Genomic DNA, 19,826 nt, shown 5'->3' on the forward strand with positions numbered 1-19,826 from the left:
TTTTTAATCAGTATTTAACTGTAATTTTCCAGTACATTTATCTTATCCTTTAAGCAAATCTGATCCTTTAGGCATATTTTTAAGATCTTATACAGTATCTTAATTTAAGATTATTAATTTCATTGTAATAGTACAAATATTTTTGAAAGAAGACTAATTCTCACCAAGGCTGCATTTATTTGACTTTTTTAATATATATATAATGTAGTTTATTCCTGCAACGGCAAAGCTGAATTTTCATTAGCAATTACTCCAGAATCCAGTGTCACACGATCCTTCAGAAATCATTCTGATTAATTTCTTAAACAACAACAACAAAATCTTACCTACACCAAATATTCTGAATAGTAGTGTTTATTCTCTGATAAACGTATCAATATATTTAGTGTGTAGTATTTAAATATCTTTTTAGTCTATGCATGGGCTTATAGTATATTTGCATGTAGTGGATCTGTTTTTGTGTCTTTGAGACCACGTATGTCCGTGAGTTACGGCCTTAGGGTTGAATAAACTAAGGAAGTCTGTGATTCTCCCATGGGAAGTGAAAAATAGGCCAGCATTTTCCTGACTCTGCAATAGTACACAGCTTCTCTGATACAACAAACTCATGTCCACTGTCCTAAAACAACGCAAAACAAACGCTTCGACAAATGCTACATGAACCTATCAGAAGAAGACACCAAACTTCAGCTAAACTGTGACCTCAAAACCCCTCAATGACGCTGCAATGAACAAATGTGTGAGGAGCTATTTTGAAAAGTGGGGACAAGCTTTAGCACTCCAGCATTCTCTTAAAAGCACCTTCTTTTTACAGAAGCACCACGTCCTTTTAAGTATTCATCCATTGCGCTTCTGGAGAATTTGGAGCTATGAATCTTTAAAGAAAAAAGTTAAAATGATGTCAACCTCCCCTGTGGTTAAAATAGTCTACAAAACACCTCAACTGACTTTTTCCCTAAGGTAGCTTTAAAAAGCCCAGAGAGGTTTCTTCCCAGCATGTCGTCGTGTTGTCATATGAACAAATAATGGGAGAATAGGGTTCTGCTGTTTGTTATGGCCATCATCCAGGGTTGAGCAGCGGTCCAACAAAAATATCCCCACTATGAGATAGGACAGCCAAAGCAGAGAGATTGCAAAGTGGTCACAGTTGAGAGCGGACAGATGATTACTGGTGACTTGACTTGTGTGATATGAGTGAAACTGTAAACCTCTTTAGGTTGAACACACAACTGCCACAATTCTGATTCTGGAATATCTCAAAAGAACTAGAAGGTAATACATGTCTTGTTTGCCAAGAATGTTGCATTTTAAGGCAAAAAAAGTTTGATTTGTTTTTAATATTAATTTCGGGGTACTGCCTCAATAATTCATACCTAATAAAAATGAGAAATCCTTCATAGTGTATACTGTTTTTATTCAGCAAGGTGACATTAAATTGATTAAAAGCTGCAGTAAATGACATTTGAAATGCTACATTTCTTTCATTTTAAATAAATGCAGTTCTTTTTAACTTTCTATTCATCAAACTATCCTGAAAAAGGCATTATGGTTTCCACAAATTTTCAACATTAATAATAATAAAGTATCATATGACACTGAAAATGGGAGGCAATGGCTAAATGTAGCAATTAAATGTTAAAATCTAATCAACCCCAACATTTCTTTTTATAACTTTACATAAAGTAAAAATGCAACTGATTTGACAATTAACCAGTTTAATTATACCGACTTGTTAAGTTTTTGCTGGTTAGCATTTGGTAGACATGAAACATAAGAAATTGTATTCTGTATTCTGTTTTACATGCAAAATATAAAATCGCAACTGATTAATTATTTCATAGTGAATATTTTAGCAGTTCATGATCATTTTGGGCTCATAAGCCATCAGCCAATCAGTGTTGTCCTGTTTTCACTTTCCTGCCATTAGACACACAGAACTAAGCAACCAAATACAGCAGATTCACACTCAATTCTCCTACTCCACCGATACATCTAAAGACCCCATCCCAGCTGACTCTCTGGTTCATCGGCTGATAACGCAAACTTGCCTAAGTGTAAGGAGAGGAAATTTCACATTATGAGCAAGCTTCAGCTTATCAACATGGTGTCTACCCATGTGCGAGACCAGCTGCATTCTGAAAACCATTACCAACAAGCACGTTATCAGGAGAAGCCAGGTGACGGCTAAATGTCTGAAATCCAAATTTCTGAGTGGACCAAGCAAGCCTTCCGTCCATATACCAGTTTTTGAGTTTCAATCCAAGACCGGCCTAGTGTCAGTGGTGACGTATGGCTATGTAGTGCAAATTCATCACTGAGAGACGGCTAATTAACCCCTGGTCAATAAGATGCAGGTAAATGGTTGATTATTCTCTTGTGTACATGAATGATGAGAGCTTGATTTGCCCGTTCCCCAGATAATAGGGCTCGTTGGAGACTAATTGAGCCGTAGAGTGATGCGTCTGCAATGCATTAATACATCAAATCCAGACAGGCTACTCCACTCAGGAGGAGGAGAGAAGAGGATATCAAAGACTAGTTCAATTTTGATTTGTTCAGACATAAATATTTTTCTGGCAGAGGTTTGTGATTTGTCAAGTGGTGAAACCTGGTATCATGTACTCACCCTGTAGAAGGAGTCATGATGCAGCCGCCACGATCTACAGTCATCGTACAGCCGCATCCTCGCTCTGGTGTGTCGTGGTTCATACCAAAGTTATGGCCCAACTCATGAGCCAAAGTCACAGCAGCTCCCAGAGGATTGTCTGAGTGGTCCTAGGAAACAACAGGATGTCAAATCATATATTGAAGTACTCGAGCTGCATTTATTTTCATAGTTTTCTGATGTCTATTACTTTGCACACTGATGTACCAAAAATGTACCACTAAAAACATACCTGTCTCATGAGGAGCATTAGAATCCAAATAATGCTCGACTATTTTGATGGCAAAAAAAAAAAAAAACCTTAGGTGTGTGTGTGATATTTATATATATAACCTTTGATAAATCTGTAATAGTTGTTTAAATCTAATATATTGCAGAAACCAAACAAAGCACGCCTTGACTGATCTTGATGTAGGTTAGACTACTGCAAGCACATTTAGTGTTAAGGCTTGCACTGTTTAGTTTATTAAAGGGGTCATATGATGCTTTTTTAAAGATCATTATTTTGTGTATTTGGTGCAACAGTATATCATGACATGCTTTAATGTTAAAAAAAACATTATTTTATTCAAGTACTGGGGCGTGGCAGAGTCTAAACTTTGATAAAGAATATCTCTTTGGACTTGAGACTTTAGTCTTAGCAACTTTACAGATCTTCTTCATGCACCAAGAGCTTGTAACAGTCCAAAGAGAAAGGAAAAATTGAAATCGCATCATATGACACTATTAAAGGGGGGGGGGGGGGGTACAATGGTGTTTCGTGTATTCAGAGTTGTTCACAGTGTTAAAGATGGATTCTCATGCTAAACATGGTAAAAAATAATTTAGAAGAATGACTGAGAATTTCTTCACAGGAGCCAGCCTGTGATAAAAGACCCCATTCATGTAAGTACAATTTTATCAGATTTCTGTATTTTTTTGGAAATCAGCACATAAGTGAAGATATGTTAATGGAAACAACACGAAACACGTCACGCCTCCAGGAGCTCGGCTTTTTCCGGAAAGAATCGGAAAGCTGTATTTTTCTTTTACAAATATGATAAAACTAAAGACTTTTTGGATATATGAAGAATGCAGTACTTCTCTACAGGTACTCAAGATAAACATGAGATTAGGGGAAACTGTATGTTATGTATCCTATAAAATACTTTTAGAATTACCACAAAAAAAGAGAAGGGGCAAAAATGCCCCCTTATGACTTATATACAGTATTTATATCATCTGACAGAGTTGTTAATATCACACTAAGAGTTGTGTATATCAGCATGATTGCAAATGTGATATTGATTTGATGAACAGCTCAATAAAGTTAATATTAAGTGACTTTCATTTTACACAACAGACCGTTTTACTGTATTTTTTTCAACAACAAAAGTAATTCCGAACAAAGCCACATCAGAACTGTTTTTGAGCAACACAAGAAAGTTTTGCTACTGAATTAATCATCCTTTTGAATGAATCGGTTGAATGAATGACTCAACAATTCACTCCTGCAATGATTTGGAGCGACTTGAAGGTGATCTTAGGCTTATGTTTAAAGTATATTTTCCTTTTTTTGTCCCCAAATCATTTCAAATATCAGTATTAAAGTATCATTTTTTTTAAACACAAAAACATTAATTATGCATTTGTAACTGCAGGTTAATTGCATTGTGTGAATGCATTTGAATCATTGTGTGAATGAATCTAAATGCCAAATCTGTTTCAACTCTGCATTACAAACACAAATGTTGTTTATCCTGATTTAATTTGTTTGGTAACAATCCTATAGTGTCTTAATATTAGAATGTATTGATTAAATCCAATAAAACATGTAATTAAAATATTATGCATACACTTAATTAGGTTAGACAAAATGGTTTTATAAAGGAAAAAAAATCCTATATATAGTAAAAAATGCATTTAAATGTGAATGTCTGTTTCTGCTGCAAACAAACCACCACACAGAATATGAAGAATATCATATGCTTTGGGAGTTAAATGTCAACAATAGTCTTAATCTTTCCAAAGTACTAGAACAAATAACACGCTCAACAAAATACAAATTTTCCTTATCGACAATATTCCAGAAAATATATATTTTTGCTTGACCAACTTGAACACACTGCAGAATCTGTGAGGGGAAATCACTTGCTCTCACACTAAAATAATTTAAACAGCATAAGTCAGATACACACTTTAATTTAGTACAAGTATTCATTATTTAAAAAAAAAAATTTGTTGGCCACAATATTATATGTTAAAATATTCTAATATAATTTCATGTTTTTTGACAAATACTGACATATACAATTATTTGCAATCAATTTGTAGCAGTGTATGATTAATTAATTGGATACATTTTAAATTAAATTACAACCCTAATATTCAGTTGCTTCCTCATACTCGACTGGAAAAAACCACAACATCTGATTAATAATGTATGACGCGTGAAAGGACCAGCAGACAGTGATGTTGTGTTAAATGTCTTGAAGGGCTATACTGTAGATGCTCCTATGAATTTTTATATATTTTCTCTTTCAAACTCTCTCTCTTAAAAATCTCTTTCAACCTCGCCATAAAACACAGATACAAGCACCACTGCCCTTATTCTCCTTTCCTTTTTCTTCTGTTCTCTTCATCATCTGTTCACTGAGAACAAAGAAGAGCTTCAGCATTATCCGTTTCAGCTGAGGTGAAGAAAACCTCCCTGCTGCCTCACGAACGTGACCTGGTTACCAGCGAACCAACTCTAATAACCCAGAAACAGATTTTTTTTTTTATTTTTTTTTACACAACTATACTCTGACTGTCTTTTTTCCATTTCGCTGTACATCAAAATGTCATTTCCTGCCTTGATTGCAGAGCAAGGAACATGACAGGCTCATCTTAGCTTTCAGAGCCAACAGAGGTGATATTTATCTTCCTCATTTCACTTATTCAAAATCTATAGGGTGCCACTGATGACCGTATATCTTGAGTATAACTGACTTGCCCCTTTTTGAGAGTAATTGCAGACTAATACGATGGTTAATGCCATGGGAAATCCAGACTTAACTATTCCAAGTATCTCCTATCAAAGACATTCCAACTTTTTGAATTCCTATAATCATGTAAGACTTGTCCATTGTGGTTACTTCAAATTTGTTCGCATAAAAGTCAAACTGTTAAGATTCAAATCTTCACATCTTTCAGAGTTTTTAAGATGATCTGTCTTATAACATGGTACAAGATTTGGTTTAATTCACAGCCAGACACATTTTCAGTCTCTGTCATATGTATGTGAATGGGGGACAGACATGCATTTGGAAATAAGACAGCCAATACAGAAATACAACAGTTAGTGTACAGTTACCCTTTTCCCCAAATCAAACGTGTCCCCTTTTGTCTCTTTCAATTTTCTTTCTAGCTTTAGTGGGTCTGTTGATCTTATGAAATAACATACAGGAATACATCATCCAAAAAGGAAAATTCTGTCACCATTTACTCATCCCCATGCCATGGAAATTTAGCAGAACGTTCATGCAGCTGTTTTCCATACAATGAAGTAAATGTTGTCAAAAATGACAAACGTACTATAGAAAAAGTCAATTTGTGCAAAATATGCACAACTTTTATGATGATTTATTTGTCATTTTTGCAGTGACCTTTCACTGTCATTGTACAGAAAAGTGCAACATGATCATTCTTTTGACAGCAGAAAGAAATAATCAACAAAGGAGGTTAAGTAACTGATGACAGAATTTTCATTTGGGTGAACTATCCCTTTAAGAAGTTAATGGAAATCGTTTATCATACAGCACCACAATAGTTTGTAATTCAGACCTATGGCCAATGACTTCATCTTTGTGAAGCCCCGTTTAAGAGGCACAGTTTGTTACAGTGGCATGGATGATAGATCTATTCTAATAAAAATGTAAATGTGTGTTATTTAGCCATACAGCAGCAAAGCAGCGATACAGGTTCAAATAGGTAGTGCAACATTGACTGACAGACAGCTTGTGGGTGGTTAAGAGAAAAAAGACTAAACTTGTGAATGACCTTCAAGAGCTAGTTAGACTCATTTTCAGACTAAAGGTTCTACAAGATAAAAGAACATTAACTGCCTCTATGTAGTTTCATTACACTGGAGTCTAAATCCCTGTGACCTTAATGAAAACCCTAATGAAAATATTTAAATTTAGCATTTTTCTAAAAAAAAATTAAGATATCTTTATATCTTTAAGATATATTTAATTGCATTTAATGGCTATATATATATATATATATATATATATATATATATATATATATATATATAGTGAAAGCAGTATTACTGATGACTAGTGGGTGCAGGGTAAACAAGCAAGAGTCATTGTTTATTGATTGGTTGAAAATTTCTGGAATTAAAAACAAACAAAAATGGATTTAGTCAATCTGAGCCGAGTGGGACACAACCTATACCTTGAAGGAATAGTTCACTCAAAAATGAAAAACTCATGATTTATTTACCCTCATGACATTCCAAATCCAGATGTCTTTTTTTTTCTTTCTCTTTTTTTTTATCTCAAAAAAGCTGCAGGCTCATCACAATGAATGGGACTGAGGCTTCTGAGCCTTTTGCATTTATTGAAGCTTAAGTCCCTATGTAAAAAAAAGTATGTACCAGGTTTGGAATGGCATGAAGATGATTATTAATGATGGAATTATTATAGAGGGTGAACGATCGCTTGAAATTTCAATGCTTTTAAATCATGAAAGTCTAAAACAGCTGGATGATTGTGCAGCTCAGTGTGAATGTGCTAATTATGGGACACAGAGTGTGTGATGATTTATTTCTCACCATGACAATGCCTCCTGACTGCTCAGCGGTACACATACTCATGATGGGAGCCATGCCTATTGTGGTGCCCTGGAAGTACACCCCACTGCCATAAGAGAATAAAAATGGTTAACTATACAGTGCAATACTTCCACAACCAAGTAATGAGACTAAGATTAATACATGTTCATACAATGCTACAACACCTGCTGAATTAAACATGCAACCCAGAGGTCTTGCAACAATAATGTGGCATACTGTTTCAACTATTTATTGTACCATGATTGTTTTTTTATAAAACTGTAGGCAGCATTTAGTACAATATAGTGTTTTACACAAGTCTTCACATGATCCTTCAGTATACTTGTCATTTTTTATTTATTATTATTAATGTTAAACATGATGTTTGATATTTTGGTGAAAGCTATGACATCTTTTTTTTACCATGACCATTTGATGAATGTAAAGTTAAAAAGAACAGCATTTTTTGAATCAGGAATCTCTTCTAACATTATACATGTCTTTACCGTCACTTTTGATCAATTTAATGAATGCTTGCTGAATTAAAGTATTAATTTCTTTAATTAATAACTTTTGAACGGTAGTGAGTATACAGCACAGAATATGGGAAGCAATATATCTGTATACAGTATTGGGAATGTTGCTTTGAAAATGTACTGTAACAGATTACAGATTGTGAGTTTTAAATGTAATAAGTAGTTTCTACCTACCTTTAATTTCAATTATTTTATTAAAGTAACCGATTACATTTGATTGCTTTTCTAAATGTCCAATGAATGTTTCCAACCATTAATCCTTTTCAAACATTTAAACCAGACAGGGTTAACCTTACAGTAGTACTCAACATTGATTACTGTCAGACTTTCAACACTTGAATAACTCACATTACATATGAATGGCACCTACTGTAAGATGTGCATGCTACTGAGTTAGCATTCGATTATTATGTGCTGTTACAGTACAGATTGGTAAAGAATATAAGACGGGTGCTAAAGGGTGTACAGTATATGTGATAATATTTGTAAAATGGGTGTGTTTGTACCTAATAAGCTGGGCGTTATCATGTGGCCGCTGTGGCAACAGTTTAAGTTTTCTCCAGTCCAGAAACTCATGAAGCGTTGTGAAGGGGTCTTGGGTGACTGCACACTTATCAGCATCACTCCACACCTCCAGTCCCACCAGAGCAACACGGATGTTCAACACTCTGTAAAACTGCGAGAACACATAATACAGTTGATACAGCAGTACTGTATGTCTGGACATCAGTCAATTTAACCTAATAAAAATGACTCGGCTTTCTTTCAAATGGGGGTTTATTTAAAAATCTCATCCTTTACCTCAGCAGTCCTACATTCATCTCTGACAATCATGCCTCTATTTCAGACTTCTAATCAAGCATTCCTATTAATTCGGGCAAAGAATGGCATTTAATACCTTGTCCACGTAATTGGCGATTTCGGCTAGCCTTTGCTTAACCTTCTCCACATCTTTTCCTTGTTTCTGGAACTGAAAAGGGAAAGAAAAGACAAAGGTGAGATGAAAGACATACTCCAAAAAGTATAAGACCAGAGTCTAGATGGATTTTTAAAGAATGCAGGACCCTCTGAGTGGCTGTCATATGTAGGGCGTTATCAGAAGTGTGTCTGATGGCACACTCTTAAGAGCACTTGAAAGTGACCATCACAGCAGGGTAGAGGGACTGAACAATAGCAATCGAAGTATAAAATTAGAATGCGCAAATGTGACAGCTGGCCACTTTCAGTCCAGCATTGCTTCTCCTGTGAGTGTAAGTTTAAGATGTAGAAAAAAAAACTACATTAACAGAATGGATAAACCTTTTAAGTCAAGCAGTGTTGCATGAAAATTTAATTAACAGGGACGAAATACTTCACAATATCTCTGTCTCTCTCTCCCTCTCACACACACACACACACACACACACACACACACACACACACACACACACACACACACACACACACACACACACACACACAGACTTTAATATACAGACAGATGTGTTGATAATATGATAGCTTTCTTGTTGCCTAGTTTCCTTTTCCCACATCCAATGTTCACTTTATACACAACACTTCCTGTTTCCTGTCTGATCATTTGGGAGCATTGCCCTACTTCCTGTCAGGTTCCACCCTCTATGACCTGCTTTTGGTTTGGCCTACTAAGGTGAAACAAAGAACCAAAACTTTACCGTAACCCAAATACTGCACAGCAGTCAACCAAACACAATTGGTTATTAAAGCACATTTCCTTTCATTCTTCTTTCTTTAACAGTCTGTTAAATTACTTGTGCAAAACAGTTTTATATGTGATATCTTAAAAACATTTGAACTTGTCTTGCACTACAATTTCGGTCAAACCTTTTGTGTTTGTTGTCCTACCTCTCTGTTGTCTGCTACAATGATGAGCTCCACGTATTTGGTGGTCTTCTGAACATCCCGTTTATGCTGCCGAACAGAAACATGCACGTCAGTGATCTTAATATTTGATAAAAGGCTCATTACCAACAAAATTTGCCAGAGGGTCTACCAGAGCGTAGTGGTAGGGATTTTAATTCATCCAGTGACTTCAAACTTTTAAACGTGTTTACCAAATTACATACATATTAATTCACTACTAGGCCTACTTTCAAAGATACTTTTAGCAGTTTATACCAGTAAGTGACTTTTTTGTGTATAATAAGCCACTTCACTGCACTTCTTTAAAAGCTACCTGAAACAAGTCATATTTTTCTTTATAAAAGTATGTGTTTTAACTACCTCTATATACTATATATATATATATATATATATATATATATATATATATATATATATATATATATATATATATATATATATATATATATATATATATTATACTATACTTAAAAAAAGTTAGTGCAAGTGTTATTTAAATATCACATATTACTTTATTATTATTATTATTGTTTTCTGATTTCATTTTAATTTCAGGTACATTTTTAGCATTTTTAGCATTTTTTTTAAACTTATATCTATATTGTTTTATTTACTTTGCTAGCTCTTAAACTTTAAACAATAATAAGTATTTTATTTCCCATAATAATTTTCTATGGGGTTAGTTTTAGTTAATGATAATAACCCTGCTTTTTTACGACCTTAACCATTACATTTAGACTTTAATTCTAAGTTTAAGGAGCAAGAATGAACAAAAATGTTGTCATATGATGTATATGTACACTGTAAAACCCGACAAGTTAACTTAACTCAAATCGTTTGAGTAAACCGATTGCCTTGACTGTAATACCTGACAAGTAAACTTAACTCAAACGGTTTGAGTAAAGAGATATCCTTAAGTTATGTTAACTCAAACCGTTTGAGGAAACCGATTGCCTTAAACCATTTAAGTTGAAAAAACTAACAGTTATCAGTACTCTGAACTTAATTCAGTTGAGTTCACTGAAAGAAGATGTACATTGCAATTAAGTGATTAAGTGATTAATTGAGCTTTAGTGATGAACACCTGCTGTTAACAAACAGAATTAATGAAGAAAAGAGAGAAAGGAACAACAGCTGACTTCAGATACAGCCTCACTCAAACCTGACAAGTTATGTTAACTCAAACCATTTGAGGAAACTGATTGCCTTAAACCATTTAAGTTGAAAAAACTAACAGTTATGAGTACTCTGAACTTAATTCAGTTAAGTTCATTGAAAGAAGATATACATTGCAATTAAGTAATTAAACGATTAACTAAGTGCTGATTGAGAATTAGTGATGAACAGCTGCTGTTAACAAACAGAATCACTGAAGAAAAGAGAAACACAAGAACTACTACAACTGACTTCAGACACAGACTTAGATGAAATCAACTGAAATAAAATACATGAAATCTCTCAATATCTGATTAAACAACCCCACAAACAGCATCAGCAGCTCCACTTATTAATAACCAGACTGACTTTATTTCTGTCAGACGTCTACAGAAGATCTTATTGAGAATGAACTAAGGTTTAGATGTTGTTTTATTGTTTCATTCGAAGTAACCATGTTAGAGATCAGTGTTTGCTTTAGTTGGGCTCTTGACCCATGATTTCTGTCTTAGTTTTTTCTTCGGCTGTTATAACTGTGTGTTTCTAAAACACATTTGTTGTAACTCAAAAGCCCAGAAGAAATGCCATCAGGTGTTAACCTGTACTTAAATGTAGGTTGTTATACTTTATATAGGTGGTGATAATTATTCATTATTGTTCGCTCTAATTGGAGTCTAATCTCTGATGAAACAAATGTGTAATTAGAAGAAGAAGACCTAATAAAAATGACACTAAGAGCCAGTGATTATGTGATCGTTAATATAAAAATGACTTCATAAATATTTTGTACACATACATTTGTCTTCTATTCCAGTAACTGGTCAAAACACAGACATCAATAATCAGAATATGAACCTCAACAATGGTGACAAAAAAAAACATGCTGCAATGCATGCTGGGTACTATTGTAGTACAAAACTCATCCATGGCTCCCAGCATGCTCTGCAGCATTTTTATTTTATTTTTTTATGGTCACCATTGTTGAGGTTCATATTCTGATTATTGATGTCTTTGTGTGACTGTTTGACACCGTAGAAGACCACACTGTTTGGAAAGTCTTTGTATTAACTGCTTATTACAGAACCACTGGCTTTCGAATCACTTTTACTATAATAAATCAAATTACACAAAACTTATTTCATCAGAGATTAGACTCTGTACAGTTCAATAATTGATGTTTATCATCACCAATATAAAGTAAAACAACCTACACCTAGGTACAGGTTAACACCTGATGGCATTTCTTCTGGGCTTTTGAGTTACAACAAATGTGTTTTAGAAACACACGGTTATAACAGCCAAAGAAAAGACTAAGACAGAAATCAAGGGTCAAGAGCCCAACTAAAGCAGACACTGATCTCTAACATGGTTACTTCAAATGAAACAATAAATCAACATCTAAACCTTAGTTCATTCTCAATAAGATTTTCTATAGACGTCTGACAGAAATAAAGTCAGTCTGGTTATTAATAAGTGGAGCTGCTGATGCTGTTTGTGGGGTTGTTTAATCAGATATTGAGAGATTTCATGTATTTTATTTCAGTTGATTTCATCTAAGTCTGTGTCTGAAGTCAGTTGTAGTAGTTCTTGAGTTTCTCTTTTCTTCAGTGATTCTGTTTGTTAACAGCAGCTGTTCATCACTAATTCTCAATCAGCACTTAGTTAATCACTTAATTACTTGAATGCAAAGTTTTAAAACTTACAGGGTTTAAATCAAGGCTATCTGTTTACTCAAACGGTTTGAGTTAAGTTAACTTGTCGGGTTTTACAGTGTACAAGGACACTGAGTGCTTTAGAGATCAGTTTTTGTTTCAATGAGTTCTGCCCATCTTGAGCTGAAATCCTGACGTGTCTATAAATAACCACATAACCAAAACTTGTTGTGGGCCATCACATGCAGATAGCAGCTGTGGTTAAACCAAGTAACCATAATACCATTAACAAAAAACTAGCGGTTTTGAAATAGCATAGAGGATATAATTCAACAAATTAATTTTCATTTGACAAGGACTGATCCTTTTCTCTTGTTCAGTGCTACTTTGAGCCTTCAGATGCTATTTCCTATAGTCAGCCATTAAAGACAGGAAAGCAAATTTATATTATACACTTTGATTTAGTTAAATTTAATAAAGATGATTTGTTAATTAACTAATCACCACAACCACCAAAAATAGCTGCCGCCCGAACCAACAAGTAACCCCTCTGAACGGTCTCTTTAACCTCCTTGTAACACTTTCAGTTCTTTATAACTTCAACTAGCAGTTCTGTAGTCACCATGGTGACAATATCAAGAGTCTTCATCTCCTTTTGATATATTCTCGCCGAATGGACAATGAAATTATCTATAACCTTTAGATGTGTCTGCAAATATCAGTGCCAGCATTGATACAGATCCTAACCGTAATCACTTTTATTATATAGATATCATCAGTTTGACATTACGTTGAGTTATAACAAAATCTTCTATCTGCTGCTATCCTTTGGAATCAATACAATGGCGTCTGAATATCTTATTTAGACAGCTATGTTGTGATAAGAACATCTTCAACGTCAAGACTTGTGTTGGGATCATCCGTTAACCTTTAATGTCTCGCCGAGCTCTCTAATCTTGTTTTAGCATGCATGGGAAGTAAGGGCAACCACAATCCTCTCATCTGCATTAACAAAGACATCACATGCTGAATGATGCATGTTAATTCATCCTCAAGACAAAAAAAGTGACACTCTTCAAACAAAACACTGTTATAATAGCTGCTACATTGACAGGCGCTGACGGATCGCATTCATACCCTCGTGCTGAATGATTGTGGCAGTCCTCCAGTGCTCATATGGCTGCCAGTCGATATGTTGTGTCCGTGTCCACAGGTTCCGGAGGGGAAGTGTAGGTGATGCCCTTCATAAATCACATGCGTGTCATTTTCTGGCTCAAAAGCTGGCTCCACCATCAGGGTTTTATTTTCAAGTAAGATGAACCCTCTGTGGATTGAATTCAGATTTAAAAAGTGTGAAGTGCTAAGAATTTTGTAACATTTGTGATATTAATAAGAATTACATATCAAAATGTACGGCTTGCTATGAACGGCTTTTTAAACTGATAAAGGGCTGCATTTATGAAACATTCTTAAAGTAAAGGTTCATCCATAATGAAAATTACCTTTACTTACCATCAAGCCATCCTAGGAGTATTTTGTACATTTGTCTTTTAAATATGGATATTTTTCTTACATAAATTCATCGATTCACTTCAGAAGGCCTTTATTAGCTGTGTGGAGCACTTTTTATGATGGATGGATGGATGCACTTATTTGGGATTCAAAATCTCAATTCCCATTTACTGCCACTATAAAGATTATTTTTTTGGGTAAACTAACCCTTTAAATTCACAAAGGTATGATATTTAATTAATTTATTGGGCTCTTTAGAATATTAAGCTTTTCAACATAAAACTAGCTATAATAGGCCTACTGTACATAACACTTCTAGGAATGTGCACAAGTACTCTGAAGTGACACCAATTATCGGTAATGTAAACAATGAACACTCATGATTATGTATGACAAGACTTTTTGTTGCAAAAATTACTCAATTAGGGACTCTACAAAACAAGGACCTCATATTTAATTTTAGAATTGACATTTTGGCAGCATTCAACCCATATAAGAGATCCCATTCACAGGAGGCATTCACTCTAGTGCTTGCACACACACTGAGAGAGGACAAAAAAGAAAAAAAAAGAGGACAAAAAAAAGAGCACAGATGAATGCATCGGACCTCTCCATCTTGAGGCACTAAAACATGGTTCATTAAAAAACACGATGCGACCCCAGAGATTTAGAGACTTAGTGGTGGGCTCGTTTGACTTGTATCAGTAATCAACTACCAAACAATGCCCCGTAACAACTCCGAACACCATAGAATTCAATTTCTTGGAAACAACCTACAAAAGGCTACCATATCATTGTGTTGTTAGTAAACATGGCAAGCATTAATTTTTTCAGAAAAAATATATGCAAATAGGCTGTGAGGTATAACTGGCAGGTACATTTCTTGAGGTGCAGGACACTTAATGCTCTAAGTATTTAGTGTGAAACAAAAAGATGATGTAAGTGGGAGAAAATAATGGGGGGGGGGGGGAGTGTTATAAAGTCTGCATTCTGGCTAAATCCAGCTCTAATAAGTCCATTTGTATGTCTTCGTCCCATTTGGGAAATGGGTTTATAGGTTTTTTTTTCTGCAGAATGACACTGTATTGTACAGAATTTAATTTCTCCACCAAGTTCTATGACCAATAACCCATTACTCACCAGAAAGTGAAATGCCTGGATTTTCAAATGTGTGAATTTACATTTGTCATATCCTTAATAATATCCATGTGTGATAAAAGACATTTTGAGAGATATCGTTTAGCGATAATTGAATATGAAGGGTTTATGTATAAGAGCCACTGGTTGCAAGATGAAAACTGAGTTTTCACTTTGCAATATAATAACTAGATAAAAAAGATGAAAATCTGGAGCCATACTGATAGCTCAAATGATGCTTGCAGAAGGAATTATAATTTAAATTATATCTGATGATACCCTCCTTTCAATTTATAACAAATCTGCTAATATGAAACCTGAAAGTACTGAACAGGACTGAAATTTGATCTACAGTTTTGCATATTTCAGCAATCTTCATATGTAAAAATTTCCATCTCACACCCCCACACCAGTGTGGAAAAAACCCACGATCACATTTACCTCGGCTCTTGATTCACAGTAACCTTCTGTATTCACATATGGCCTTAATATCTGCCTACCTGAAAGTCTCCAGGCTTGTGATAATGAAGATAAAGTAAAGACTTTCGGTAGAAGTGTTTTGTAATTACAAGCAGGAGACCGTGGGTTTGCTTCTATCATAGCTCTGAGTTCATCTTTACCAATGCTGTTGTACAGGTTGTGCTTTTTACGACAAATTTACTGTAGACACATGCTCCCTCTAATTATATTTAACAACATCACTTAAGCTTTTCACAACATATTAAATGCTTTCAGTCATTTTATGTGCTTATCTTCAGGATAATGAAGCATGGGATTATACTAAAGCATTTATTGATGTTTAATCTCAAGGTTTTATAGGCTTTAAATGAACCCTTACATAGGAAGAGCTGTGAAGTCCACTGGAAACAATGGCAAAGCAATAAATGTTGGACAACTTAAGGCCTAATTTAATAGCTTTCCACACTAAAGAATACACATGCTTTAAACTACTTGTTTAAGGACTTTTAATGACTTTGAAAATTGGAACTCAATATGGTTAAAATTACCGCCTATAGTACATAATGGGATACATGGATATTATGGGGGTGATACCGTGCTTACCTGATACCAGAGCATGTACTGAGGCTGACATCAGAGTGAGAGTATCCTTGGACTTCACCATGGTAATAGCAATTCATCTGCATGAAGAAAAGAAAAGATCCTTGTAAAGTTGAAAATATGTGTCAGGTTCTTGGAAATGTACTCTTTCTATTCATGCAGATTTCATATGGTTTTGGAAAAGTTTGCATGAAAAGTCTTACACGTGCAGGTGGTGCAAAAAAAAAAAAAAAAAGTAATCAAAAAGCAATCAAAATCAGCAAAGGAGTAAAGATATTCAAGTGCTATAACAAGTCTCAGTTAGCTTAACTCAGAACTCGTAGCAAGGTTTTTTTAAAGGGTCCTGTGAAGTTGCTAAAAATAACATTATTTAGTGTATTTAGTGTAATGAAATGTGTTTATGCGGTTTAACTTAACTTTTATAAAGAATATCTCTTTGGATCTGAGACTTAAGTCTTTGCAACTTTACAGACCTTCTTTATGCAACAAGAGCTTGTAACACTCCAAAGAGAAAGGGAAAAATCTAAATTGCATCATATGGCCCCTTTAAACAAATAAATGCTTCTTAGTACAGCAATTATGTACATCATAGAACTCGTATCATAGTACTTGTATTATTAAATGCATTTTCTATGTACTTTTTTATATTTTAAGAATCCGAAAAAAAGGGGAAGCATAATTTACCTTACCCAGCAGACAGATAAAATTGAAGTAACAATTGAATTTTGGCCAGAAGATCAAGTTAAAGTGAGGTCATTTCAGAAATCAATTAACCATAAAATTGGATCATTTACTAACTGAGATCCTGTTCAGGTGCAAGATAATGTCAGATAATGTTGGTCTTAAGGGATCATGTAGCATATTGCCACGTAGCAAGTGATCTTCAAGCAGCTGCTTGCCGATGAAAACCACACTTTTGTGGTGCCAGTAAGAGTAGTGCCTGCTGGTCTATTTTACAAGGAAACTATTCTCCCCTGTTATGGCTGGCACCAGCCCCCAAAGACCTTTCATGTGGAAATACCAATTGGTAGCCACAGGCTGGACGTCTAACTGCCATCACTCTCAAAAAAATGTTCACACACACTCACGCAGGCAGACAAAACCATTCAAAAACACACCTCTCTTTCAAAAGCAATCCGCGTCTCATGGCAAAAATCCTTCACATCAAAACTCGGCTGTCTTAGAGAATTTTTGTGGCTACCATTTCCACATCTTTAAGCTTTAACAGACCAAGAATAGCAAAGAACCTACCAGAAACAGTACTAGATGTGGCATATCTAAACAGCCAGAGCTAAAAATGATGACTGACTAGCTAATGGCCCTGTTAAATAATACACTAGGCCAACAAAGTGAAGTCTGAGACATATATTAGTAAAAGCAGGCCATTTTTCTTTCATAATGTCCTGATTTTAAGGATCACCAGAAAAAATATTAGGCTGCTTTTTTTATGTGTCTGCCTTCGATGACTTTTTTTAATGTTTTATTTGAAAAAAGTTGAAGGATAAAATCATAGTTTCCATACAGTATTTCAAAATAATATTTGAAAAACAGTTCTTAGAAATAAAGCATAAATAGTCTGTATAATCTAAATGCCTTTCAAAGCATTCATTCTAAAGCATTTCTAATTTTTCTGTTTATTCGCATACAATTTCTCATTTGAAAATAAATGAAAGTATGTTCTATCTTTGTGCAAATAAGATTGTCAATCAAGTATCTGTTTTATTACCACTCGCACCAAAGCCTTGTCAAGCTGTTTAACCTATTTTGATGAATTAATCTTTTACAACGGCTCAGTTTTTTTTAGACCTTCTCAGCTTTGAAGACAAAAGATGTTCATGGCTATTTGGACAGGCTTAAACGATTATAAATAAGAGCTAAATATGCCCAGCAGGAATAATATTGTCAAGCCTACACATGTGCGACTGGGAATGGGGGGGGATGACAACATGTAGTCAAAGCTGTCAGTTGCGGTTCTTAGCACTAGTCTAATTATAAAAGTACAAAAGACACAGCGGACAATTCAAATCAGTCCTGACAATAATGTCAACATGCTGTCCTCGTGTCAACATCATATCACAGCAAAGATCAATCAGCTTTTCTGGGAAAATGGCCAGTCAGAGAATGCTAGATCACTAGCCAGCCCAGTTTAACTTTTGAAGATTTTGAAGTATCATATTTGACAACAATATTGGAATATTTCACTAAATTTATATTAACAGTTCTGTTTCAACCTCATGTCCTACTTAATCTTATGAAAATCCTTCCTTAGACTGCAGTGTGCTTTATAGCTAAATGACCAAGATGCTCATTTCAGTTCAATGAAAGCTGTTGTTTTTTGTAGATTTTCAAGATTTTCTGTAAAAAAAACAATACTTCAAATGTAGACTGTACCTCACATAAAGTTATTGTAAGACATATTTATTTATTTTTTTGCTTTATTGTCTATGAGGACCTTGAGAGCCTTTGGTCCCCATCCACTTTCAGGTGTACATAAAAAAGCAGCTTGCACTTTTTACTAAACGTCATATAAAGGAGGCATGAATAAATGATGATGGTCATTTACTCGTGTTTATTTTTGGTTGAACTAACCCAGAAAAGTAAATGCAGATGTATTACAAAGTTGGTCTAATTCCTCTAATAGTATTTGAAATTGGTCAACAATTAATATCCATTTCATTATCTCACTGAGATGTGTGTATACCAAAAAAAGATAAATGTGTAAGAGACTGTTTAACTTACCATAGAGTTGTGAGTGCCCATTACAGTTTGTCCATCTTCCCTATAATGCGTTTCAGTGTAATTGCTGGCGAACAGGCCGCTAAAAGAGAAAACACACACACACAAATCTATTAAGCATTGCATCTTCCCTGCCCAGAAAACTAGCTTTTAGAAGATGCACATAATCAGGAAAAGTGGGTCATCGTATGTGTTGTGATGCCGAGCGTGATTTCGTCAAGTACAACATGTTCCTGGATCGACATCCTTGTTGATCCTAGAACAACATTGCAATCAACCAATCAGAACTGAGATATAACTTTACAGGAAATATCTGTTTTAGGCTTGCAATCAGGGTTAGGTGCTTCTACACCCTTGTTCCCAATGATAAATTATGGGTAGGGTTAGGTTTAGGGGTAGGGTTAGGGATTGGGTTAAGTCTATACTTTTGGACAATAATGTTGATCCAGGATCATCAAAAAATTCTATACAGGAACATGTCTTACTTGGCAAAATCACGGCAACCATGTTGTGATCATAGAAAATGATCAGTAGATCTACCAGATCAAGTGATGACCCACCTAAACATATGGGCATAAATGCAATGTGATCCAAAAGTCCACTAAAGAAAATGCTTCTGATTAGCATTTTTTCACAATTAAGTGCACTTTTCCAAAAGAAATGTATTCACTATTTTCCAAAATCCTAAAACT

General features: G+C 34.8%; 1 protein-coding gene and 1 long non-coding RNA gene across 6 annotated transcripts in view; one reads left to right on the forward strand and one right to left on the reverse strand.

Annotated features, from left to right (window-relative positions):
* LOC127975893 (disintegrin and metalloproteinase domain-containing protein 12) overlaps positions 1-19,826 on the reverse strand; it is an 88,194-nt gene that overhangs the window by 26,949 nt on the left and 41,419 nt on the right. For all 5 annotated transcript variants that reach the window (XM_052579926.1, XM_052579927.1, XM_052579925.1 and 2 more), the window contains 8 exons: positions 19,138-19,216; positions 16,402-16,478; positions 13,828-14,014; positions 9,866-9,931; positions 8,901-8,972; positions 8,509-8,678; positions 7,467-7,551; positions 2,627-2,775 (listed from right to left, as the gene is read on the reverse strand). In XM_052579926.1, coding sequence (XP_052435886.1) covers positions 2,627-2,775; positions 7,467-7,551; positions 8,509-8,678; positions 8,901-8,972; positions 9,866-9,931; positions 13,828-14,014; positions 16,402-16,478; positions 19,138-19,216 — 885 coding nt within the window. The remainder of the gene's footprint in view (positions 1-2,626; positions 2,776-7,466; positions 7,552-8,508; positions 8,679-8,900; positions 8,973-9,865; positions 9,932-13,827; positions 14,015-16,401; positions 16,479-19,137; positions 19,217-19,826) is intronic.
* On the forward strand, positions 1,071-4,004 carry LOC127975924 (uncharacterized). The gene is made up of 2 exons (XR_008157655.1): positions 1,071-1,272; positions 1,928-4,004. It is a non-coding gene; the product is annotated as an uncharacterized LOC127975924 (long non-coding RNA).

This window comes from Carassius gibelio, chromosome B17 (genome assembly GCF_023724105.1).
Source record: "Carassius gibelio isolate Cgi1373 ecotype wild population from Czech Republic chromosome B17, carGib1.2-hapl.c, whole genome shotgun sequence".
In the NCBI taxonomy this organism is placed as follows: Eukaryota; Metazoa; Chordata; class Actinopteri; order Cypriniformes; family Cyprinidae; genus Carassius; species Carassius gibelio.